Source organism: Poecilia reticulata, chromosome 14 (genome assembly GCF_904066995.2).
Source record: "Poecilia reticulata chromosome 14, P_reticulata-male-v2, whole genome shotgun sequence".
Classification (NCBI taxonomy): Eukaryota; Metazoa; Chordata; class Actinopteri; order Cyprinodontiformes; family Poeciliidae; genus Poecilia; species Poecilia reticulata.
Window position 1 is genome coordinate 7,270,044 of NC_088843.1, and position 27,709 is coordinate 7,297,752.

The 27,709-nt window shown below is 36.8% G+C and overlaps 1 protein-coding gene across 5 annotated transcripts; it reads left to right on the top strand.

The window, feature by feature from the left end:
• The first annotated feature begins 418 nt into the window (after positions 1-418).
• grik1a (glutamate receptor, ionotropic, kainate 1a) lies at positions 419-27,519 on the top strand. Of its 5 annotated transcripts, XM_008427223.3 has the most exons (18): positions 419-1,152; positions 8,451-8,618; positions 9,292-9,549; positions 10,168-10,349; positions 10,444-10,497; positions 10,622-10,792; positions 12,128-12,271; positions 14,284-14,391; positions 14,583-14,627; positions 18,757-18,873; positions 19,063-19,266; positions 19,371-19,594; positions 20,157-20,275; positions 20,959-21,176; positions 21,834-22,056; positions 23,389-23,639; positions 24,560-24,728; positions 26,985-27,074. In XM_008427223.3, the coding sequence occupies exons 1-17, from the start codon at positions 1,071-1,073 to the stop codon at positions 24,683-24,685; spliced, it is 2,694 nt and encodes an 897-aa protein (XP_008425445.1). In that variant the 5' UTR covers positions 419-1,070; the 3' UTR covers positions 24,686-24,728; positions 26,985-27,074. The 5 variants fall into 5 exon arrangements, with proteins under 5 accessions (XP_008425445.1, XP_081471791.1, XP_008425444.1 ...); XM_081615665.1 differs by lacking the exon at positions 26,985-27,074 and having other exon boundaries at positions 24,560-25,362; XM_008427222.2 differs by lacking the exon at positions 24,560-24,728 and having other exon boundaries at positions 421-1,152; positions 26,985-27,519.
• Positions 27,520-27,709: the final 190 nt, after the last annotated feature.

The window sequence follows — 27,709 nt, forward strand, 5'->3', positions numbered from 1 at the left end:
CAAAGATTTCACACCTGTGCTAAAATGTCAAGTCTGACTTGATGAGAGTGTCATTTCAGTGCTGAGTGTTTGGCTTTTTCAAATGTCGCAATATTGAAAAATACTTAACAAAAGGTTTTCAATTTAAAGGTAGTTAAATGTCATCCCAACACAAATCAATATTTTATTGTTTCTAAACAATCTGACGCCATAGAGTAGAAATAAAATGGGCATCTTTTTCTCCTGAATGATAAACAAAGAAGGGTGAAAAACTTCATAGTCTGTAGAGAGAAAGAGGGAGATGGAGATTATCTGATATTTGCCCTGCAACTTTAAGATTATTCGTCTCTCATCAGCACCGGTGCAAACAGAACCGCTGCCAATCCTTCTGCTATTTAATCCAAAGGACTGCAGCCAAACTCCTCCGCACGGGGATGGGTGAACACCATCAGTCACCGCGAACCTTCAGAGTAAAAGCTGCTTATTTCAAGTTTTGGGAGTTAATTTTACCTGGGGAATAATAATTTATTAGATCAAGTTTACAAATTAATAATCGAGAGTTTTACTCTAGAGTGTAACTCAGTAAAAGATGATGAATCTGAATTGTTTCTACCATCACGATTTCTATATCCTATTTTAGAATAGTTTAAAATAAACGGAGACGTAAACTTGGCAGTGAAAGAAGTTGAGTTCCTGCTTCCGTGTGTCTTATTTTGATGAATCGAACCGGACATTTAACTTCCTTGAGTTTCACACATCCACTCTGGCGTTTCTTTGAAGCTGGCATCTCTTGGATGCGCACAGTCCGGTGGATTTGTTTTGTCACCCTTGCTGCTTGGTCGTTTTTTATATTTTGAAAATGAGACTTTCAATTTTAAAAGTCTTATTTGTGAAAGAAAGCGTCTCAATGTAATTATTATTCTTTTTTTCCACCGTACCTTCAGCTGTGGATGGAGTGATGCGCAGCGTATCGGTTTGGGAATAAAACTTGCCGTGCGTCGCCGTGACCCATCCGTGGTGTCCTCGGTTGGACAGAGACCCTTTTGGTCTGTCATGGTCCCAAAACTCCCAGAGAGTTTGCTTGGAAAACCATGGAGCACCGAAAGAGACTCTTCTGTTACATTGTCGTCGCGGCAGAGCTCTGTTTGGCTTCTGCACAAGTCCTCAGAATTGGTAAGCGCAACACCTGTTTACGCACAGGACAGAATCGGAAACAAGATTACAAGTGTGTCCGAGTTTTCATATTTACCATAAGAAATAGTTTGCGATGCTGTTCAGTATCATCAGCGAACTGAAACAATCTCAGTTTCAGATGTTTGTGTGCTGTAGCCTGCGGGACTGAGTTTCCTGTTCCATGATGTCAACATAAATCAATTAATCAAATCAAATCGATTAAAACACGTGGAGATATGAGGTGCACGAATAAATTTAAACCGCTAAAGGGTGCAAGTTTAAGGAAGCTTAATTGCAGTTTAACACATAAGCAAATATTTCAAAAGCGATTACAAGAGAGTCCCACTGATAAAGTTGTTCTCCAATGGCATTTTTGGAATTTTTGGTTAGTATGGCTAACCGTCCAGGGCTGCAGGGACTCGGGTCAACACAAAAAATGGATGGAGAAAAGCAATGCCTGTTTCTCCCTTCAGCAAGTTTACACTGAAATTATGATCCCATTTAACCATCTCAATTCAGTGATAAAGGAAAAGCTGTCTTCTGTGTTTTGTTAGAAATGATACTGCCTTTAGAGAAGCTTAAACTGGGAATTGTTATGTTCATTTCTAAACACAATTTGAGATTAATGAAATAGATTGGAATACATTAGAATACATTAGGGGATGAATGGAGGGACTCTCACACCATCAAAGTAAGAACTACTACTTCCTTCAACTTTATTCTTTCATCATGTTTTAACACTTTTTAAAAAACGTTTCTTACAATGCCCTAAAATATTCGGTTTGAACATTTATGCCATCAGAAAATCACTAAACTTCTTGCTACACAAGCAACTGAAGCTAAGATTACTGTTCACTACTTATATTTTATTGCTTCAGTACGCCTGTGATAATTCTCAATCCCACTGTCATCATACATGTAGATAGATAAAAAGAGAATCAACATAAAGCCAGTACATTAAAGCCGAAACTGGAGAAACATTCTCTCTCTTGGTTGTACTAGTTAAAAGCGTATAAGCAGCTCTTTGTCCCATCTGTACAAAATCAACTTCCAAAAAGAAAATACTTTACATTTATAAAATGTGATATTGTAATACTTTTATAAAAGTACCATAATCTCAATGTTGCAAGAAATCTCAACTGAGAAGTATGGATTAGAATTATGTTGACAAAAATGTAGCAGAAATTTTACTGCTTTTTTTGAAGTTGGGGCTACCCATTTTCAGTATGTATGGTTGGTCAGAAGATTATGTATTTTAGTTTGATCAAGTCATTAACACTGTGAATTTGAGCAAGACATAAGACAATTTTTACTATGAACACATAAATCAATACCAGTTTTGAACATCTGAGGACATCTGGAAGAAAAGAAGTTGATACCATGTGATCTTGCTGTGCTAAATCTCTCTTTGGCATGAACAGTATTTGTGAATTTGTGGCAATGTCCAGCTGCACTTGCAGATGATTTACGGTGTGGGGTTTATCTCTGGGTCTCATATTAATATTCAGGGCTGTTCTGGAGCAATCCGTTCAGCTTCAGGTATTCAGTTCAGATCCTTTGAACAACACAAGTCTAGAAGTTTCCAACTCCAACACATTTGCATAACACAATCAGTATGTTTGTTTGCATATGAGGATTTGCAGAACTGCAGAGCTTCTCTGGACACATTGTTTTCAACAGAATCAGTTAGTAGCAAAAGTTGCTACATGGATATATATAATATATACACACAACAAAAACTACCTGCTGTTTTACTTTATTTTTTTCTCTAGAAATTTAGGTGAGCTTTTAGGTAGACAGTTATTGCATTTTGCAATACTTTGCAAATTTCGATGCAGGACGTGTACAGAGTTTTATTTCGGTGTTGCCTCCCTCAGTAATGAGGTCATTCATTATATTGATAGCAATCCAGGCCTTATAAAAAGAGAGCTACGGTATGCAACAAAATTGCTCAAATGCTCTTATTTATTTGTGTTTAATGCTCTGCAAGATGGGGCATCACTAGTGATTTACAGCAAGAGTTCAGAGGAAACAGCAAATGGAAGCCATTTCTATTTTGAATAAGAGATGCACCAACAAACCAACAACCAGAGATTGGAATCAGGCAGTTTTCTTTTGAAAATGTCATTCTCAGTGATCCTCAGAGGAAGATACAGCTGGTATAAGAAGAAGTGTGGCATTGGCAATGCATAATATCTGAACTGGATGTGTTACTATAGAATTATCCTCAAAATGACAATGGAGGACAACACAGTGCAGCAATCATGTTTAATGGAAACAATATGTGTCATCTTTTTTTACTCTTTACTTTTAAATCCTGCTGCCAGCTGGCCTCACAAAATATACATCATCACTATCACTCCCACAACCTGCAAAGCTAACTTGCAAGGTGATTTTTAAAATATTGTTACTTTCACAATGATTTTTTTTAAACATATACAAAAAAACTTTATATTATAAAACCACTGCATTTAGTTTTCCTGTTGCATTTTCCAGTAGCAATAGGAAAAAAGTGCCTTGAATTTTAATATGTTCTCAATCTGTCCAAACTGTACAGTGCTGACCAAACATATATGTTATATTCTTATCTCACTAGGCAATGCAAAGCAAAGCAAGCTTATTTGTATAGCACAATTTATACACAACAGACTATAAAGTGATTTACAGAAAGAACAAAGGAGCGAAGATAAAAAAAAAACAACCAAAAAAGATTAACATTTCCTTTGATTTCTGGCATAAATGTTGATAATGAGCATCCACTTAAGACCTGATTCAATTGAAAGACTAGAGGCTATAAAAATAGTAAACAGTATTTCCCGATCCCCTGGGTCACTGTAATTATCACATTTCTTTCCGTTTAAGTCTCTCATTATTTCTAATTGTTTTCTACATTTTGAGGAGTATTTTTTGCTTTCTTTGAACACCAAAGTAAAAACCATTGTCTTTTTTTTCTCAGATATATTTACTGCTTCCCTGTTGCTACCTAACCGGAGCAATCTGCCTTGCTTCTTCAGAGAGGCACTGATGTTAATAGTTTGGTTGCCAGATATCACCCAATATGCAAATGAAAGTGTGGAACCACTCCGTTAATTTTGTGATTTCCATGCACAGGCACAGGCACAGGCGTAGTAGCCTCAGGAGATAAGTGGATAAACGTACAATCAGTGATGAGGTTACATAGTAATGGGTAAGAAAATAGGACTTCTAACATTTAAATGTAATTCTTAACATCTGTACTCAGAACCTGATCAATGTGAGTAACACATCATGGAGAAATTACTTTTCTGCTCTCGCTGGCTGGTTTTTCTTTTAATGAAAGTAGAATACGGAGCATGCAGCACGTCGAAAGTATCGTGCAGCAATTTCTTTTTGTTGTTGTTTTTTATTTAACTGTCATACCAGCCCCTAAGTAATAATAGATGACAAAATAAATTATAAATTATTTCAGATAATTAACGTTAAGACATGGTTTAAAAATATGAGGCGTAGGACAATCTGGAATTCTCAAATAGCATCTTTTTTTTTTTTGTAATACCGCAGATACATAAATCATTGTTACAAATGAATGTTAAACTTTAAAACCAAAAGAGAAATAAAAAACCACTAACTTCTAGGGAAAAACAATCATGTACAATTTAGCCACTTTTTCTGCCACCTTTGTCCATCTTCACTGTGTGTGAATTTTATGCAAATATATCCCACCTGCAAATCACAGACACGTGCTAAAAGCTATTTTTTGAGTCCTCCGGGTCCTCGGAAACTTTTAACATCCATTTGCAATGTATTTTATGCCAGATGGTTGTGTGCTCTTGTGGCAAATTATTTCTCATTATTTTAGAGTTGAATGGAAGCTTTTAGAACGCTGAGCTACATTAATTCATTTGTTGGGCATGAAAGTCCTCCCTTTTAGAGGTAACTGCAGCCGTTACAGACCACAGTACAGACAAAGCTGTTCCACAAGAAGGGGATGACAAATGAACTCATGTCATACCTAATTATTTGTCATTAAATACTGAAGTAGAAGATGGATGAGGTGAGGTTATGCGTGCTTACAAACAGAGCCAAACATCTTCATCTTATGTTGAATGGATCGATTGGCTCTGCCTTTTCTGTTTGATGTGTTTTATTTTAACTGGAGGCAGACAAAACACCCATCCATCTCTCTGTACTGTACATATTTCTGTAAGCCACTGCTTTAATTACTTTAATGCTGTATGCTGACCAGTGATACTACAATTTACATGAATTTAGAAATGGATTCTTTGTATCTTTAAATGATCACCCAACCCCCCCATGACACGCCCACACTGCTGACCCAACAAATAATGCAAGGAGACAAAAAAGTTAGCATTTTAAATATATTTTTTATTCTTTACCAAAGCAGAATTATAGTTTTACTAAGTTGGGACATTTTCTGGAGATATGCAATAAATTATCAAGACAACCCAAAGCTTATGGAAGTTTCTAATTGAAAAGAGTAAAATATAGTTAAACCTGAATATCCTACGCATTCTTCCACCCGTCTGATTTCTTCCACCCGTCTGAAATTGAGTCATGAAGCTTCAGGATGGACACCTAGACATTCCTCTACATACCAACTCTCTCCTGGACATTATGGAGATTTCAAGATGTTGCCGGCCAAGAATAAACATAAAGTCCCTTCAATGAGTTTTAGATACTTCCTGGATTTCCTTCTAATGGGATGTGCACAGAAAATCTATAAATATAGTCACCTGGGAAGCATCCTAATGATGCACCTGAGAAGCATCCTAATGGGATCATTTGGTTGCATAGTAGCTCTGTAGCTCCTCCTAACTCATCCCAGACAATTAAACTCAACTCAAACTTCACAGGGTTTACATCAAAAACAACAGGAGGTGACCTGTAAAAGTACCAGCAAAATTATTCTACTCTAAATGCAAAAATATTGTGCACAAGTCCCAAACAGTGATCAAAATACATTATCTGAATATAATAAAATGAAATAATACACTGATCTAAAGAAATTCTACAATGGATTAAAAATCAGTCCTCGAATGGTTGCTAATATTTCTTTATAGGCTTTGGGATTCTTGTGAACCACAATGAAAGCCATTGTCCACAACATGGACAAACACGGGACAGGAGTCAACCTTCCCAGGTGTGACTGGCATTTAAAAATTACTCTGATAGTGCATTGATAACTCACCCAGGATGCTGCAAAAAATATAAAAATAAAATAAATAAATAAAATCCAGAACAATATCTGAAAGGCTGCAGGCCACACTTGGCTCAGGTTAGGTCATTATTCATGATTCTTCAAGAAAGAAACCGCAAAAATGACTCCATGGGAAAGTTTCAAGGTGAGAACCACTGATGACTGGAACAAAAGGCTCATTTCACTTTTGACAAAGTATCTCTTGATTTTCAAAAAATGGCAAGACAAAAGTTGTTGGAGGTTGAGTGTCTCATTAATTCTGACACATAGCTAGCAGAGCTTCTAAAATGACCATCATGCTGACATTTAAGATGGGTTTGGTGATTGTAGTGTGATGTAGGGCTGTTGTTCTGCTGCAGGGCCTGAATCAGCTGTCATAATTAATGGAACCGACCAGAAAGAACTTTGTTCTTGGTCTTGACTTAAGCTTTTTATCAGAAAATACTAAAGGGAAATAGGCTGGCCAACGGTTTGTGATCTTAAGCTCAAACACACTTTAGTCAAAGCGTGGGGTTCAACAATATCGAGGCATGACCTTAAATAGGCCCTTCATGCTCGAAACCCTCCAGTGTAGCTGAATTAAAAGTATCCCTCAAAGAATGGTGGACCAAAAATCCTGCTCAGCAATGTAAAAGAGTTACAACCAATTATTTTAAAATTCTTTAATTCTTTTTACAAATTGCAAGTCTAAGGCACTGTGTGACTCTAGTTTGGTCTGCTTTCTCCACTAACCTCCTATACTTTTGGTTTTATGTGTGATACACATGCAAGTAGCTTGGCATGTTGTAAATTTCTGAAAAGGAAAACTCTTTGTTGTCAAAATAATTAAGAGCTTTGTTTTCAAAGACAATGAAGGAAAGTCATGATCCTTATTGATCTTTGCTGTAGGAAGCACTTTCCTCAAGCTGCAGCCAGGGTCAGGGACAGTCCCCTGTAATTTCACTGGTGGGTTTAAAGCTGTCTGAGTTTATTGAATAGTTGTGAGATGGGGCACTCATTATCTTTTCTTCTGTGCTATTCATCATCAAGAGTTTGCGAAAGAGAGGAAACATTCAAAAGCTGAAAACGACTTAATTAAACAGGACAAATTGTTAGAAATTAGGTTCAATGAAGCCCTTCATCCGCATTCTCAGGTAGCTGCTCTGAAAAAATGTTAAAGACTGACAATTACTGATGTGCTCTGACTCATCTGACAAAAGTCTGTTTTGAAACTTAACAATAAGCCGATAAAGTCTTTTCATTTCTTCCCTTTAGCATGATAGGTGCAATTATGCTACCACCGTTTCATGTGGCCTTTGAGTCCTGGCTTCACATCTTTTGCACCAGGATGACAGGATGCTGATGAGGAGTTTGTAGGCAATTTCACGAGTCTGACTTAACAGGGTTGTTTCTTCAAAGTGTGCTGACAGCAGGGCCATGCAACTGTAGCTGGATGTAGCCTTGGGTCCTCTTATTGTAAAAGCCAGAGAAGTGTGGCTTTTTTCCCTTTTTTTTTTTTTGCACTTTAGACCTTCTCTGGCTTTAAATAGTTGGAATCACTACTTTTCTGCAATGAGAAAGCAAAGAGAAGCTGAAACTAAATGTGCATTTTGTTGATATAAGTCATAATAAACATTAGTTTTACACTTATAACAACACATATTAATAAATATAGCTATGGCTATTGGTGGTACGAAAAACATTGTTGACAGATTGCCAGAAAGTCCCATTTGCAGTTTGTCATAAGTCACGTAGTGGATTCAGAAAAAAATGTGGACAAATAAGATAAAAATTTTACTTTTTACTCTGGCAGAAGAAGTCCTCCTTATCCTATGATCCTAAATTCACAGCCACTCATACTTTGAAATAATTCATATCAAATCCTTTGCATGTGTTAAAAAAGATTCAGGCAAAGTCCAGAAATAAAACAAAGCCCTTTCCTTTGTCACTCCCCCACTCAGCTCCTTCAAACTAGCTTCAACAATGCACTAAAATTGTTTTAGTAAAATGAACAAACAGACAGTATGCATTGTGTCATGCAGAGTGCTGCAAATGTCTATAATATTTGTGCGCGTTGGGAATTTTTACACAACAGAGTTTAATTCATCATATCTGTGTCCAGGTGGCATTTTCGAGACCAGAGAAAGTGAGTTAGTGAGCATGGACGAGCTGGCCTTCAAGTTTGCTGTAAATAACATAAACCGCAATAAGACCTTGATGCCCAACGCAACTCTAACCTACGACATTCAGAGGATCAACATCTTTGATGGCTTTGAGGCTTCTAGGAGAGGTATGCAATCATCTTTCGGTGACATGGAATCACCTTTTGCTGCATCTAAAATCCCAATCTGAGTGAAGTGTGAGAACATTACAGCAGCATGGACCACTACCTGTCATCAGTGGGACATACTGTATTTAAGACCCACAGATGATTTTCTTTCCAATATTAATGTGGAGCTGTGATTGTTTCAAATTTAAGATATTTTAAATTTTATTTGTGCACATGGAAGATCACAAAGAATCCAAAACATGGGAAAAAAAGGGGCGTTAACTAAAGGTGCATCTCCCAAAAAATGTGAATATTATCATAAAAGTAATTTTTATCAGTAATTCAGTTCATAAAGTGGAAGTTACATATTTCTTATTTGCTTCCTCTGATACATTTCAAGCATTTATTTCCAATGAATATGATTAATAAATACAATAAATCCAGTTTATCAGAACAAAATGATTCAAAGTGCTTTTTGTATTATTTTAAAGTCAGATATTTCAAACAAAATGAACCCTCATTTATGCTATACTTCCACACTGGCAATATTTCAGCATCTTGTTTACACAATGGTACAAAGTGCCTGATCTTAGTTTCTGTTAAGATCTGCACATACATGGCAAAACCTCTTTTTTTAACAACTATTTTACCTTAAAATAATTTATTTTTGTGTTTTTTTCCTCTCTTTTATTAGTGTGTGACCAGCTAGCTCTCGGGGTAGTGGCTGTGTTCGGACCCTCTCACAGCTCCTCAGTCAGTGCAGTGCAGTCCATCTGCAATGCTCTGGAAGTTCCTCACATACAGACTCGGTGGAAGCACCCCTCAGTGGACAACAAAGACACTTTTTTTATTAACCTTTATCCTGAATATACAGCCATCGCCAGGGCCATCCTAGATGTGGTCACATTTTTTAAATGGAGGAAACTAACAGTGGTCTATGAAGACAGCACAGGTAGATCATGTTGTCACACCACTGTTGTAACTGTTAATATTTGTAAAATATCAGTCAGAAATTAACAAAGTGTTGCAAAGTACAAAATATTTTAAGTTCATCAGTTGGAAGCAACTTACCCCTATTTTTGTGCTGTGTTGTATTTGTTCACTCTTAAGCCATTGTAGAATCCCTAAGACAAAAAAAAAAAAATCAGACATAGTTCATTTTGATAATAGAAAATTCCTGGTTCTGCAAGGGAGGTACTCCTCAAAATTTTAAGAAGGAACATTGGAGAGGAGGAAAAACATTAGAATGCTACAATTTTGTAATATGGATGGATCATATTTGCAAGCGATTCAGTTTAGTTCAACTCAATTCATTTACATTTCATTTAGAAACTTTAATTCCCCGATTTTGTGTTCTGGAAAAAAAAAATCTGATGCATACATCATGTAATGGGTCCAGATAATCACTGTACACTATTTCAACACTCTGTGTAGATAATAATATAGATAATTACAAAGAACAGAAGGGGCCCGTCACAGATGCTTTGTTCCGCCAAGAGTCCCAAGTCAAGTTGAAATTCCCAGAAAAAATACTAAATTGTAAATAATTAAAATTCTTATATTATTGTAGGTTTGATGCGCATGCAGGAGTTGATTAAGGCTCCAGCTAAATTAAACTTGAAGATCAGGATACGGCAGCTCAACCCTGGCAACCAAGATGCTCGGCCGCTGCTGAAGGAGCTGAAGAAAGACAGAGAGTTTTTTATTATCTTTGACTGTTCTTACCGCACAGCTTCAGAACTCCTAAAGCAGGTCAGTGAGTTAAAGTGTGTGTTATAACTATTTAGCTATTTATTCACTCTTTATAATGGGATATTATAAGTGATGTTTTTATTACTATTTCCAGCTTTCATCTATGGGAATGATGACAGAATACTACCATTTTTTCTTCACAACTTTGGTGAGATGGTTAAAGATTGTTTAAAAATGACTATGGATCACTTTCACTTACTGTTTTCTCTCCTTGCAGTGGTACTCAGATTTTCTTCAGTCCTCTAATTTCCATCTTCTCTTTACTCTGGCAGGATTTGTTCGCTCTGGACCTGGAACCCTACCGCTACAGTGGGGTCAACATGACTGGCTTCAGATTGCTTAACTTTGATGATCCGTGGGTGGCTTCAACCATTGACAAGTGGTCTTCGGACAGAGTACAGGCTCCCAAACAGGAGAGCGGCCTGATGGAAGGAGTCATGACAGTAAGTCTTGGCTCAAAGCCAGTGATGTCAGATGATGATCTGATAATATTTAAACACAGTTTATCAAAAATGTTTTTTTTTTAATTTATTTATTTATTGAAGAGTGATAAATTAAGCAGAACATTTTCTAATCTGAATGCAGGCGTTTTCTGCTTCCTCTCAGATGCAGATCTAAAAATACATCAAGGGTTTATGTTCATTAATTGTTTCAGAGTCTGAATAAATGTATCACATGTAATCAGAATTATGAAAGATATTCTATTTAATGTTTTGTTCTGTAATGGAAATGATGACTTATTTTTAATTTTCTCTCATAAAATGTATTGTATTACAAATAAGCAACAAAAAAACCTGTTTTTAGTAATTGAATAAAAGATATATAAAAACTATGCAGTCTTACTGTGGGAAAATTTAGGAGACCCTTAACAGATAATGATGCACATTTTGATTGAAATTCGTTCATTTAAATGCTTTTTGTAGCCATTGCCTAGTCTCTAACATTATTCTCAGGAAAACTTTCCTCTCTGCTTAATGTAGAATTATTTCAGCCGTCAGATATTTTAAAGGGTTTCTTGCATTCACTGTCTGTTTCAAGTCAATTTCTTAATTCTCAGGTTGTCCACAGGGGGTTATTGATATGTTTTGAGTCCAGCTCTGCTTCAGCTTTAAGTTTTTGACAGACAGGCTTACATTTCCTTAAGCATCCTCTGAAACACCACATGTTTTATGGAGGATTCTATAATGTGAGCTGGTCGGGTTTTGCTTGAGAAAAACACCACAAGGTCATTATGTTTCCAACTCCATTGCCAAAAACAGTTGTTTTCTTATTTAATAAGTATCTGTTAGATTATATGGATATTCTGGAATATAAATAGTTTTACTGAATTTACCAAAAGCTTCACAAAAAATGACTGAAAGTCAATGATATGTATTTCTGTAGTTTAAAAATCTGGTGTCATAACACAGCGCATAAAGCAGTTGGGAAATGAGACTTAAAATACTTCTTCACAGTAGGTTTCTAAATCATGACAGGTGTTTACCTTTACAACATTATCTTGCAAACAGGAACCATCTCTACTAAAACTTCACAAGTAGAATGACAACTGCAAATATGGTCATAAACACATCTGATTGGATTAAAGAAGTTACACAAGCAATGATGGGTAAAGTAAACCAATAAGAAAAAATAAATAAATACACACTGATTAGTGGCTCACTTTCTGTGCAGTTCCATCTAATTTTCATTTTACAAGTCCTACAGCCAGCAGTCATTTAAAATGCTGCTTCTGAATAATAGAAAAGTGAAGCCATATATTTTCTGTATGTTCTCCATAGACAGATGCAGCCTTGATGTTTGATGCCGTGTACATGGTTGCTGTTGCGTCGCAGCGGGCCACCCAGATGACCGTCAGCTCGCTGCAGTGTCACCGCCACAAGCCCTGGCGCTTTGGACCTCGCTTTATGAACCTGTTCAAGGAGGTAGGAGTCAGAAAATGATCCACATTATGGAGCCAAGAACCCTGTGCCGCTTACTGCTTTCAGCTTTACTCCCATAGAGTTTTCAAGATTTGCAGAGTCGGTTTTCAAAGGACCGCCTGGGTACAAGATCATTCTTTGCATTTATACTGCCACAGCATTAGAGTTGAATTTCAAAAAAGATTAATATCAAGTGAGGTTATATATTTTGTTGGTCCCTTCCATATGAAAGCTGTCAATATGAAAATACATGCCTTTGGTATACTAAGAGGTTGAGAACCTGTGGCCTGTAGCCCGGCTGTCTGACTGAATGCCCTACAGACAGAAATGAAGCCTTTGATGCTCAAATAGTTTGATCTCTTTAAGTCTTAAATCCAGTTGAGGACCGATGCCTGCCTGGGAGGGAGAATGTTATCGCTCCACCCCCTTGCTTGGATTTTCTTCTTAATGGTGTGCTTTTTTTTCGGTTTGAATTTTCTTCTTTAGCCTCTAGTTTTATTTACTGTTTTCTGAAGCACTCATTCTCCTGCTATTCACTATTTAATAATAGACTGTGATTGCGAGAGCAGCCAGCATAATCCTTGACATCATGCTTCGTTAACACTACAATAAGTGTGATTTCTCTTTCCTTTGAATATTTTACTGCACAATGTTCAATGTGTTTTTGACTGAAGTTAATTACTTTTTATTTTACCTTGGCAGGCAGTCTTTTGTCATTCAGAATATCCTCAGATAACCCGTGAAATATGAATAATATCTTGTGGTTTAAACTTCAACAATTGCAGAGATATTTTTCTAAATTAGCTTTCCGTATGCCTTTTGTATTAAAACCTTAAGTTAAAGTTAATAATGTATGAAAAGAAAGCATTCCAGGCACATAATGAAAATGCTGTAATTTGATTTATTCCTGTATTGAACCCTCAGTTTAAATGCTGGATATGTTGTATTCATAAAGTAAGGGTTAAAAACAAGGAAAAAAATACCACTTTCTCAACATTCAGGAGAGCAAAGGGCAATAGGAAAGCAGAAAGAGAGTCATGCAATAACTGTAACTGCAAATTCAGTAAATCATCTTTTTATATATGTTAATTATAATTCACTTTCTAAAAAATAAAGAATTTAAGTTAATATTGATTTAGTCTTTCCTCTTACCACTGTTCCACAAAGGCCAGATGTGTGAAGTACAGTGTTAATAAAACACTTGCTGTCACAAAGCACTGCCTGTTTCCACAAAGCTCTTACTTGGAGCTGCTGCCCCCATCAGAGCGTTTGCCTTACAGAGAACCTCTCCTCCACAGCTTCCCCTCACAGCTCCTCTAGACTAGCAGCATCTAGCAAACACCTGGTTGAACTGAGCGTCTGCTGAGCTTAACAAACTAATTGATCAATGATCAAAGTATGATCAGTGACAAAAGATGTTAGTTAGGATTTTATTGATCAATGTATATCATTTCCCTACACATCCCTATGTGTAGGGAAATGATTTCTCTCTTCACATTTTTTTATTGCACCCATTGTGTGACTGACTGTGTCATTAAATGACTCATATGCAAAGCATATATTATCTCCCTGCTTTAGCAACGTCCTGTTTCTTTCACATAGTGCAATGTGTGTGGGCTAATGAAGGTGTGTGGAGCACATGGCAACTATTTATCTTGGGTTAAAATATTTAGTGGCAATGAACTTAGGTTCTGTCAAGTCCTACAGCGTTACTTTCCCTTTAATTCTCTCACATTGTGTCTAAACTAGGCAAATAAGCTTCTGAGGAGTTTGTAGGTTGAATAATTCCATAAAAACACATAACCGAATCCATTCATTCATTCAATCGGGCCAGTCGACTGTAATGAAATGCGACCCATAATCAAATTAAGGAATATTTTATTTTTATGTGCCTTTGTGTCCCGTCTCATTCTGGGAGTGAATTATCAGTGTATCTCATTCACTCTCCACACATTCAAAGAACTCAGACACTCTCTTGATGCTCTTTCTTTTTCTTTCTGTGTCTCTTTCTTTAGGCACAGTGGGATGGACTGACAGGGCACATTGTACTTAATAAGACAGATGGCCTAAGGAGAGACTTTGATTTGGACATTATCAGCCTCCAAGAAGACGGCACTGCCAGAGTGAGTACAGCCGCCTGAAGAGCAGGCTATTACACGAACATCGTGCTCGGTCTGTATTTGGCGGGTGACTGGAAAACATGTTTTTGACACTGTAAATTTGCAGAGACATGAGTAATGTTAATGTTGTACCAACTGACTGTTTCTTTCCATGCTGTCTGTGGTTTATGTTGCTTTCTTCACATTTTCTAAAGGGTGTTGTGGAGGGCACAAGTCGCCTCACAAAAAGGTGGATCAAGGTTTGTTCTGTGCCCTGTTTGGTTGAAGCCTTTTGTTGTTGTTTTTTTCCCCCAGACCTTTCTGTGTTTTTCATTCCATATGCCACCCACCTCTTCTGTTACCTGCCTTGTCAACGCTGTTACCCTTCAATGATTTTGTGTACAGCTATGCTATATTTGATTTTTCAGCTTTTATGCGCTTTGGGTGCTGGTTCTGATTGATGTGACAAGCATCAAAACTTTTTCTCAGTAACTTTAGAAGGAAGACAAAAAGAAAACAGGAAAGTAGGAAAGAAAGAAAGCTAGATAGATAAAAAATAAAATGCTGTAAATTTACCAACATCAAGTTTATCTAGATCCTCTTTGCTTTATAATAACAAATAAATGGCCATCCAAAGCAAATCTGATGATGGTTTAAATGGTGATCAAATTGAACTTGCATAAACATCTGTGGTGTTTGTGAGACTCCAGCTGTTTCAAGACTGCTGCTATAATTTACAAGCAAGCGGTTAGTCTAATCCTTTGGGACCAAAAAAATCTATGTTTACGCTAAATGGAGAGTTACCCCTGTGAAGGATCTCAATTTAAAAATTCTAAAATATCTCCTTGAGTTTAAAATGACCTCAAGTATTCCTTGTAGTTCTTTTTAAAACATTTGAGCCAAAGAACAGATGTTCAACCAGTCCATCCTCTTAGACAGCTTGTGCACAAAGTTCCCAACTCCATCTGCCTCAGTCGTCAGAAAGGCAGCTATGTGGGCAGTCATCAGCTGTCAAGTCCCAGAGGCCGCGATTTATGTTGCAGTTTAATTTTACGCTGCCCTTTTAACTTTTAACACTAATCCTTAGGGCCTCGTTACTATATGGAATACACGTCTCATAAAACACCTGACTTCATGGTAATAATATGGAATTATCAGTTCATTGCAGTTGGGTTGGTTTTTGGGTGCTAGTGTGCTAGACACACTTTGAAGAGGTGGGAAAGAATAAAAGTAAGAAATAAAGTAATTTCCTTCAAAGTTGTTGACTCCTCTGGAATGTTTTTTTTTTTTTTGCCTCCAGCCTCCTTCTTGGCTCAGCTTAGTATGCTCCTAATCTTTGGTAATGGTTTTCCAGTGTGATTTGGTTCTGAGTACGGATGAGCTTTAGGGTTCTTAGCATTTTTCTTAAAGCACACGAGGAAGAGAGAGTCAGTTTTTATAACAGTGTTTATTGGAAGCCACTCTGGTACACATGATAAATTTGCAATGCTATATACAGCAAACCCATGACTCAGAGTTTTAAGGGGAAAAGGCAACTCAATGACTGACATAAACTACATTCCAGCTACTTGAGTTGGCCAGATTTCTGAAATCATCTGAAATGGATGAGTTTCTCTAGATCTTGCTGAAACATTAGTCCTTTAATCCTAGAAATGTCCCTCAGGTGACAAAAGGCGAATTTTGTAACTGTCTTCATGTGGCTTTGAAGACTCATGTTTGAGTTCATCACTACACCCAGATTTCGGTCCTGATCCCTAGTTTCTAACTACTATATACTAGCAGTTCTTGCTATCTAGCACACTATCTAGTATCAAACACATAGCTGCCCACATTGCTGCCTTTCTGAATGAACACTATGAAATGTTCTAGAAACCACTATCTACAGTAGTGTGCTGACTCTATCATTCTTCTTTAGGTCCAAAAATAATTATTGCATTTTTTTTTTTGTATATTTCAGGTAGATACAGAACAGCTCTATCTATGTGGAGATTAAATTGCTCATACCTGGACTGTGTTTGCTTATTTATCACTTAAGAATAGGAAGCACTTTATTCCACTCTAGTGGATTCCCCTTTGCTATAGCATAGCAAAAGGGGTTGACTACAAACACATATTACTGTTTTATGATTTTTATCAAAATATTCTGACTGTTTATATGTTAAAATGTGTGTTCAGATATATTACTCTCAAGTATGTGGTTTTAAAAGTTGTGGAAAGGCTCAAGACAAATTAGTTATTTTGTTAATTTAATGATTCCATCAATTAATTACACCAATCTGTTCTTGTCTTCTGCAATATCCTATGATAGTTTATGAACATCCAGTCAGAATACTATTGTAAAAATATATAGTGATTTCAGAAATAATACAGATTTTTCTAGTTTTTAATGACTTTATGGGTTAATGTAATCGAACAAATTCTAATAAAGAGTGAAGTTTTGTTTTTGGAAATGAAATTCCAGTACAGATCTTGAAGTTTTAAAAGACTGCACTGTCTTTTAAGCTCAGTTTAATACAGTCAGAGGCACTGATGCATTCACCGCTCATCATCCTCTTTGCAGTGATTGACAGAGCAGGCCATTGTTCCAGAATAAAAACGTTGTTTTGTTTAGAGAGTTTAATGCCAGAAGAGAAAGGCTTGTCATTGCCAGTTCTTATTAACGGTGACGCATAATAAGTTAATGCGCTTAACTTTACTGCATCACTGTCATGAGCTCCCATGACCCTTTGCTCTTAAACACTGAGAAGATTTGAGAGGTTGAAAATCCATCTGACAGATGCCTGTTTTAATCTGATAACTGTTGGGATTAAACCGCCTGGTGTGGCCAACCTCATTCACACGCACTGGGATTGTATGGAGAACAGATTCCCTGTTGCCCTTTATTGCCTCTGAACCCATCTGACTCTGCTGCCTGTGTTTCATTCATTCTTTCCCTGTTGGTGTCAGGCCCTTAATGTTACATCCAAACTGAGCTGTGTATGTATGGCTGCAAAATATTTAATTTAGAATGATATGTATTTACAGTGAAAAGTGGCAAAAGGTTTTTCACTTTGTTGTTTTAGAGGTGGCAAATATGTATTTTGACATTATTGCTAATTAATACTTAAAAGATCATTCTGATTAATTGTACTAATTTACTTCTGTTTCTCCAGTGAGTAAAATGAACCAATGAGATTATGCAAGATTCATTTGAGGTTCAAATAATATTAGAAATATAAATACTATAATTCCAATCAGGAAGTCTCATATTTGCCTTTGGCATAAATAAGCTTATTAGATTTTCTAATGTGTTTAATTTTTTCCAGTGTTAAATGAATATAAAACACACAGTTTTAGTGCTTTTCAAAAACAAGGAATGGTAAGTGGTAAATTTCTGCATGTTAAATACAAGGAACGGATTAATAAGTTTAAAATATTCATTGGTTTGTTTGGATGAGTTAAGGAGAAGCTTTAAAACCTCTTAGACTGTATCAGCTCACGCGTGGTTGTGGCAGCATCTCGTTTCTCATGCATTAATATTGAAGATAAAAGAATGTGTAATTTTTTAAATGTCAAATCAAAAGCTAGCTGGTTGAAAATGATGTATTACTGGATGTTCCTAATGCAAAGGACACATAAATACAGTTTGGGGATTATCATATAGGTTGAGTCTATGTAACTTTTGATCCTGTATGTGTAAATGCATGTTTGTGGTAAAGAAATTAAAATTTATGCTCTCAATTTTTCTTTTCAAAACTCTTTTTTTTTCTTCAAATAGATCACTAAAAGATCAGACGATTTTATTTAAGAAGACAACAAGAATTTTATTTATTGGTTTACCTATCCGGCGATGGGTGAATGTCTGAATGTAGGCCATTCACCAAGGCACTTGGTGAATGGCCTACATTGATATACATTGATCAATATCATCTTTTGTCATATGCATAAAAGTTTCTGTACTTTGGTAAAAATCATTAGCGCGCAGCCAAGTAAAGGTAAATGTTTTAGGACAATGAGTTGGGGAGAAAGTTGAAAAGGATGCAGAAGATCTTTTTACCTCCACTTTTCTTTTAATTTCTCACTTCAGCGAGTTAGATAATATGATTAACATACAGTTCACTGAAGCAGCTTCCAGTTTCCTCTTTAGCCTGGATAATGTAATGTAAAACAAATAAAATGTTTTTATTTTTCACCAATGAATGAGAAAATCAGCCGGTTTATTCCCTTTAAAGATGCAGGTGCTGGTGATCACATAACACCCTTATTCAGGTTTTTACAGTTTATTCAACAAGTCTCTCCTAGATTTCTGTCTTTCTTACTCGCTGAGTAGACCAGGTGTCACATGTAGCATGTTTCGATTAAGGCAGCAGATGTTATTTCTTGAGTCTGAAATCCTGTTTGTGGTTCCAGGTGGCTGTGTGGAACTCATACAGGGGGATGAAACTAATGGAGAAGCCCAACCGGGAAAAGAATACCAATGTGACAGACTCTCTGGCTAACAGGACTCTGATTGTCACAACCATTCAGGTGAGAAGATGGGTTAATAACAGAACAGAACAGGAAGGAGAAGGATGATTTTAAAAAGATAGGGAGGGTTATTTAATACTCATTCCTGTTCGGGTTGACAAACAAAAACTTCAGATGTAGTTTAATTTCACAGAAGTCCTGCCATAAAGACCACTTGAGTAGTAAGGTTTATTTTTATATTTTTTCAAGGAAAATCCTTATGTGATGGTAAAAAAGTCTGAAAAGGAGCTGGTGGGAAATGACCGTTATGAGGGATACTGCATGGACCTTTTGAAGGAGCTCTCCAACATCTTGGGTTTTACATATGAAGTCCGGTTGGTGGGTGATGGGAAGTATGGAGCCCAGAATGATAAGGGAGAATGGAACGGGATGGTCCGGGAGCTAATCGACCATGTGAGTGAAAAGTAGTTTGTTGTGACTCTCACTGTTCTGCATTTCTAGTTTTTTATTCTCTTCTGTAAAATGAATCTCTAAAAATGTGATTTTTTTAACAACAGGTCGCAGATCTTGCTGTGGCTCCTTTGACTATCACTTACGTTCGAGAAAAAGTGATTGACTTTTCCAAGCCCTTCATGACTTTAGGAATCAGTATCTTGTACCGGAAACCCAACGGTACCAATCCAGGCGTGTTCTCCTTCCTCAACCCTCTGTCCCCAGACATCTGGATGTATGTGCTATTAGCCTGCACTGGGGTCAGCTGTGTGCTCTTTGTGATCGCAAGGTAAACCACTAAACTGCTGCATGTGGCAATGATTGTTGTTACAAGCGTAACTTGGTGAAAGTCACACTTGTGAAGGTGAAGGTAGTGGGCTGCACAGTGGCGCAGTTGGTAGAGCTGTTGCCTTGCAGCAAGAAAGTTCCGGGTTCGATTCCCGGCCGGGGTCTTTCTGCCTGGAGTTTGCATGTTCTCCCTGTGCATGCGTGGGTTTTCTCCGGGTACTCCGGTTTCCTCCCACAGTCCAAAAACATGACTGTCAGGTTAATTGGTCTATCTAAATTGTCCCTAGGTGTGTGTGTGTGTGTGTGCATGGTTGTTTGTCCTGTGTGTCTCTGTGTTGCCGTGCGACAGACTGGCAACCTGTCCAGGTGACCCCACCTCTCACCTGGAACGTTAGCTGGAGAAAGGCACCAACACCACTCCCGACCCCACTAAGGGACAAGTGTGATAGTAGTAGCTAGTAGTGATACTAATTTAACTGTCTGTAAAACATAACTTATGGCCTAACATACTGTGAATTGCTATGCGCTATTTCTATTACACACTGTCACTCTTTGTCTTTCAGGTTTACACCATATGAGTGGTACAACCCACATGCCTGCAATCCATCCTCAACTTTGGTACAGAACAACTTCACCTTGCTCAACAGTTTCTGGTTTGGCATTGGAGCGCTAATGCGACAAGGTTCAGTTCTCCTGTTTTGGTGTTTTTTACAGTTGTCATGTTTTAAGCATTATGAGATTTATGTTGGATTATTTGGATATTTTATTTATGTACTGTAGGTATGAGATGCAGTAATAGATGACTAGCAATACACAAAACAACTAGTGTAAGAAGGCTGCACTGATAGCTTGTCAGTGCATCAGATAATGTAATAATTATTTTTGTTTAATTACACGCGTTGTTTCTTTCTTGTGGGTTTACACGGCAAATATACAGTCGTGAAAAACTTTCTGACAGACTGTTTTTCTTCCATTTTCACATAAGGCTATTTAATTTGTGCTTTTGCCATATTGAAACATTTAAATAGCATTTCTACAAAAACCAAACAGTCAGAAAGAATCATTCAATATGTAAAAAATAAAAAAAATGTCATAAAGGATCAATTACGACAATTTTACATTTAACATAGTTAAATGTTCAAATTTCACAGCAGGTGCACATCATTAGTGAGCATTACCAAGAAAATATGACCTGTTTACACCTCGTACATTTAGTTCAGTCTGACTTCTAAAGAAAATTTTAATATGCTCATATATATCGTACATTTATTTAGCTCCATTCCAGTTGTACTTTTACCACACTTTTAAACCTTTACCCTTAAAAGTTGCATTTAACTTTCTTTATTTTTCTTGCAATGTCTCCAGGCTCTGAGGTGATGCCTAAGGCTTTGTCTACCCGTATAGTTGGGGGTATCTGGTGGTTTTTCACCTTAATTATCATATCCTCCTACACGGCCAACTTGGCTGCCTTCCTGACAGTGGAAAGAATGGATGCCCCCATCGACTCTGCAGACGACCTCGCCAAACAAACAAGGATTGAATACGGTGCAGTGAGGGACGGATCCACAATGACATTCTTTAAGGCAAGACTTGAGATTTTTTTAATAATAAATGCTAAACTAATGCTAAATTTTATTTTGTGCATATTACATAGTAAGCTTCCATTCTTGCGTATTCAGGTATAAATATAGCATTCATCAACATTGCTTTATCTCTTGCAAAAATGTTGCTCAGAGACCAGTTAAGACTGGTCTTCTGCTCTTTGGAAAAAAATAAAAAATAAAGAAGAGAGAGGTGACTCGAACCTTTTGAGAACCGTAATAGTGTCCTTTGGAAGAACTGTCACTTTCTTGCGTCACAATATTCACCTCTCCTCACATGCTGTGGCTCAGTGGGGTTGATTCATGCTGAGCTTTATCCTCCCAGATTGCAGCCAGTGATTATGGCTGCCTCTATGGGAAGAAGCTGACTGGGTGGATGGCTTCAACAAATTGAATCAGCCGGGGGAGATTTACCACACAGCTGTCCCATTTTCTCTGGCAGAGCAAGAAGAGACATTCACAATGAGCTATACACTTTGTAATTTTACAATTACTCACGTTTTGTGGCTGCACATCAAATCTACTTAATCACACGTGGCATGTATCCTGCATGTGCATCTAGAATAATTGATAGGCCCACTTAGATTTTCCCTTAAATCTGTGTCTCTTACCAGCTCACATTTCTTTTTGATCTTTCAGAAATCAAAGATCTCCACCTATGAAAAGATGTGGGCTTTTATGAGCAGCAGGAAAACAGCTTTGGTAAAGAATAACAAGGAAGGCATCACCCGTGTGCTGACAACTGATTATGCCATGCTGATGGAATCCACTAGCATCGAGTACATCAGCCAAAGAAACTGCAACCTTACACAGATCGGAGGGCTCATAGACTCCAAGGGCTATGGAGTAGGAACACCTATTGGTAAGAGGAGTTAAAACAGCATTTTCTATTTGTTAGCACTCATTAGATTAAATAATACTCAAATCTGTGGGAAACTCCAAACTGTGAACATCTAACAGGGAATTAGTTATTTCTGAAAAATCTCAAGACTTGCCTTAAAGAATGCCACTGCAGTTGCCAAGATAATCAGAAATAAGAAATGCATATTGGTCAGCTCAACAAAACGGCACCAACCACAACAACAGTCAGTGTTGGGAAAGTTTAGCCTGTTAATATCTGCGTTCCACTACTATAAACATTTTCATTTTGAGCCATTTTAAATGGCAAAAGTTAGTTAAAACAGGTAACAAACCTCTGAGAAGCTGCTGGCTTCCTCCTTCTCAGGACTTAATTCATTTCTAACAACTCCACAGTGAAATGACATCTTTCTATAATGAATAAATCATTTACAACCAATAATAACTGCATATGAAAAAGAGGATTATTATTATTAAGGAATAAGTCACCAAGAAGCAACCTTGTTATTAACTGGTGAAACATTGTCATTGTTCATAGTGAAACAGATTTTACATCTTTGTTGACAAAGAGAGTTTTGACCAATTACCAGTACATCTTATATCCAGAGTCAGTATGCTTCCTCTCTGTAATATTGCTTATTTTAAAAACAAAATGCTTCCAGTGTGGGGAGAAAGTATTTGCCCACTTACAGATGTAGATCAAGAATGATTTTCAAACATAAGAATTCTGTTTAACAAGATGGCAGCAACATTATGATGTTGGGGCCATGGAGTAATGAAGAGGAAGGACTGCCTCTGAAATATTTTTTGACATCAAATCAAATAATTAGAAAAAGACAGGAAAATACCAAAAGCCAAAGCTGAAAGATCTATTCTCAGTTTCTTTGAGAGAAAAATAATCGTTTCCTCCTAACGATTATTTTCCTCCTAATCGTTAGGAGGAAAATAAGACAAGCTTTGCACAGTTTTACACACCTTCAAACTCAGCTTTCATTCATGCCAGCATGCCTAGTTGATGAGGCAGTTAATTGTTGTGTTGTTTGCTGCTCTCATGCTTGTCTCCCTGCTGGAAAAGTACATGAGTGCTGAAAATAATGAGCACCACAGGATTAAATAAAACCTACAGCTTCGTAATTCAGGCAGAACTGAAAGCTGAAGCCCAAACTTGATTTCGGAACTAATTTGGCCATGCTTTTGCACAGGACTTCTACGCAAATCAGGTCTAAATAATGCTTATCAGACACCACTAGAAACATAAAAGTGTTGAATAAGAAAAGGTAAACAATAAATCAATAATTTAATAATCGTTCTGTGAATATTGTGTCTTCTTTGACAGGCTCCCCCTACAGAGACAAAATCACAATCGCCATCCTCCAGCTGCAGGAGGAAGGGAAGCTACACATGATGAAGGAGAAGTGGTGGAGGGGCAACGGTTGTCCAGAGGAGGACAACAAGGAAGCCAACGCTTTGGGTGTGGAGAACATTGGTGGGATCTTCATTGTTCTCGCTGCCGGTTTGGTGCTTTCTGTTTTTGTGGCAATTGGAGAGTTCATCTACAAGGCCAGAAGGAATGCAGACATTGAGGAGGTGAGTGAAGAACAACACGACTGTTCATCTGAAGAACTCAAGAGTGCAAAGTAACATTCAGATATGAAAGAATGATTGAAATTTTACAGTAGACAATTTAAATAGTAAGGAATAAGACATTGTATTTTCTTATACCTTTATTATTGATTATTTTTGGTGTTTTAAAATCTTTTTTTTATATTAGTTGCTCCTGCAGTGTGCGACATTTCTTAAAAAAAAAAAAAAGAAAAAAAAAGAAAGAGGTATCTGATTGTTCTTCACAATAAGCAAGGTTGGACTGAGTAAAAAAAAAATCCAATTTAAAAATGTCAGAACTAACCAATCACTTCTCTTCATTTGAATTGAATTTTAGATACACAAAATGTCTTGCAACATGTTTTTTCATTTTTTCTTAATGTCTTGCAATTACCAAATTTATTTCTATTTGCCAAATGCCACAGTAATTACAGTAAAACTTTTCTTTTTAGAGATGATTTTTTTTCTTTTTTTCCTTTTAAACTGAATGATTTAAATTATCATTGAATGATTTATCATTATCACATGGCCTTTCACAAGCTTCACACATTAGTTAGATTTGATATGCTCACACACATTTTTTCAGCTCAGCCCATTTACTTTTTAATTTATGTGAAACTAAACAGTGATGAAAAATATGTATATTTCTTATCATACTATGTATATAATTACTTGGTTTCAACTCTACGTTGAAGCTAACTCTAAGTAGATGTATTTCACTTTTTTGTCACTGAACTCGCATCATAATTTCAGCCTCATTTCTTTTTTTTTGTTTGGTTTAACTTTATGTATTTAAACTTTGTTTTATTATTTTGCTTTTATCTAAATATCTCCACTGTCTTTTAAGTTTATCTTTTGTGTTTTCTCCTCCATCCATTTTTTATTTCCTTTTTTTTTTGCATCAGGCCTTTTGTTTCTTTTACGGGATGCAGTCCCGTCAGTTCCAACGCCGTGGCTCCACTTCCTCCTCTGGCAGCTCTTTATCAAATGATCTGGAGAGCGGCAGGCTACTGGGGGATGACACAGACTAGCCACGGCAGCTCATACACAACTCTTACTCGCTGTAGACGATAGGTTTGTAAACCAGATGACCTTCTCTTTGTCCCTCATCATTATGTCCCAGAATGCCCTTACAGTCACACGCAATCACAGCTTTATTGATTTGTGATTGCTTTTAACCCTTTTACCCTCAAAACACTAATTAATGATCCATTTTTGTTTGGTTTTGTTTTGCGAAAAAAAACCCTCATGTGAGCTTTATTCTTTAATGTGTGCCTCCACATGTACAATGCTTTCCTGAATTCATCTTTCCATCCATCCACCCGTCAGCTCTGACCAACGCTCTGGTTCCTGGTAAAAGATAACTAACCCTCATCATAATGCTGTAACCACCGTGTTCTACGGTGGGGATGATGTGCTCAGGTTGATGTGCATTATTTGTTTTGTCAAAAAGTACAATTTTAATCCTGTCTGATCAAAGAACCTTCTTCTATATGTAAGCTGGACCCATTATGGAGACACATAAGAAGTCATTATCCTCCCATCCGTTTACTCAGTCTGTTAGGTGCACAGCCATGTACTGGTAGGTTTTCACTTACACCATACTTTTTCTAATTTCAGAAGAAGGACTGAACAGTGCTTTGTGAGATGTTCCTATCTTGAGATATTCTTTTTCAAACTAACCCTGCTTTAAACGTCCGTTTTTTTCCCTTTGTCTTCTTGATGTTGTTTGTTCACTAATGTTCTCAAGGGGCCCTTTAAGGTCTTCTTAGAATAGTGGCTTTATACTGAAATTAAATTACACACAGGAGGACATTCTTTATTTATAACTTGTCTTCTGAAGGCAGCTAGTTGCACTGGATTGCACTCAGGCATGAATCAAAAAGGATTGAACATGCATACATGCCACAGTACTCTGACTTTTATTTGCTAAAATGTCTAAAATGCTTGTAATCTCTTTCTCCCTCTTCTGAATTATGCACTACAATGTTTGTTATCTATAACATAAACTCCAAATAAAACATGGAATTGCTGGTTGCTATCTGAGAAAATATGAAAAAAACTCAAGGTGTATGAATACCTTTAGAAGGCACTCTGAGCTTTGGAGTTTTACTTAATATATATTTGTATTTCATCAGGTTCAACAACCTTTTTTCTCTAAAAGTAAACAGCAAAATTAAACCCGATAGTGAGCATAAGGTAAAATAAACCCCACAAATAGAACTACTCATAAGCTACATTAAACACAATAAATTATTTTGCAGGTAATTTAGTAATAGAATGGATTGCAGCTGTTGAATAATAACACACTGGGGAAGTGTCCATGAACCTGGAAGCTGTGTGTGCTAAATTTAATGGTAAAACATTATCTGAAGAATTTAAGATTAGAATAAAAGTTGTTTAGTTCTACATAAACTGAAATGGTAGACCATATGGTAGAGTGAATGACAGTCAAACAGCTAAACTGTTGTCACTGATGCACAACTTGAATAGCAAAATATGTTGAACCAAATATACATAGGAAGAAAACTTACAAATTACATGCTATGCACAGCAATAATTGAACTAAACTGGATTAGGAAAATCTACTATTGTTAAGAGTCCAAAACAAATATAATTCTAGAGAATAGTTACTGAATAGACTGGAATAAATTTGGTTCAAACATTTTTTGTTTGTTTGATAGAAAATGAGTTTTCTTTACTGAAGCTACAAGTCGCTGGTATTCATGGAAAATCCCTAAAGATAGCATGTTTGTTTGGGAAGCCTTTGGCAAAGCCTACGGATGAAAGAGGAAAATCTTCTGTCGGCCTTGAACGTAAAGACGAACAGATGATAAAAGAAACGCTTTGTGCTTTGAATGATGTTTCACAGACCAGCCAAAGAAGAATAAAACATAAAGAAAAGATACATAATTGAAGATTAATGTGTTTTTAATGGGATCTAATATTCTCCAGCTCCAAATAAGCCTGAGGCTTTCCATCCCTTTGATCGTTTCAAATTATTACCAGATCATTAACTGGCTAATTGATTTTGGTTTGCTGATTTAAAATGTTGCACAGCAGACGTACATTTTGTGATGAGAAAACAAAAAATCATGAGTCATTTAACTTTCATGTAGAAAGATAAAAAAGTAAAAATTGATCAAGTCTTTTTCTTTAGAATTGGCTACATGCTCACATTGAGCTGCAGCTTTAGTCTCAATTTAAATTAATACAAGTTCATTACGCACGTTACATATCAAACAATATTTATCATTACCATGGATTGTTGTTATTGAAAAATTAATGAACATTAAAAAAACAATAAAATACTGTCCTTTTTTTTGTCAGTGTGCGTCTTTTGGTGCTGTGATGGAGGAGTTGGGAAGATCCCTGCAGTGTTACAAAGGTGTCCGGAGCAGGTCGCGACCTCAAAGCGCAACGAGGTCCCCCTGCATCTTCTGTCAGCCAAAGCGCTCTGCAAAAAGGGACGGAGGAAGAGGAGACTCCAGCGCTTGAGCCTTGGATCCAAAACTTGATGCAATTTACATCAGACTGAAGTTAACTTACTTTTTATCTTCTCTAAATCTTTTTGTGAGACACAAATTCAAATATATATATTTATATTTCTTTCATTCCCTTTTCTTTAGATTGATTGTCTCTGTGAAGCACTCTACTGTAGATGTAGTTTACAGTATCATAGCCCTGTAAAAACAACACGTGTCAAAAATTTTAAATTAAATCTCTCTTATACGTTGTTCATAGTCCCTCGTCTTTAACTGTTAACAGTTTGTAAAGTTAAATCTGCAAACTTTATAAAGTATCCCATGGTGTAAATGTGAAGCAGCTTTACTGATTTTCAAAATAAATAAATTTTTTTGTTGTTTTTTTGCGTTTTTGCTGAAATATGATTAGTTTTGTTGACAGTGATGTCTTTGCACGCTACTTTATTTATCTGCCAGCGCCCTGCGAAGTTCTTTACTGAGCCAAGCGCTGCCACGGAAAGCAGATAACGACCTCTAAGGAAAGACGGGAACACACCTGCTGTTTTATATCCCGCTCCAACCAACATCACA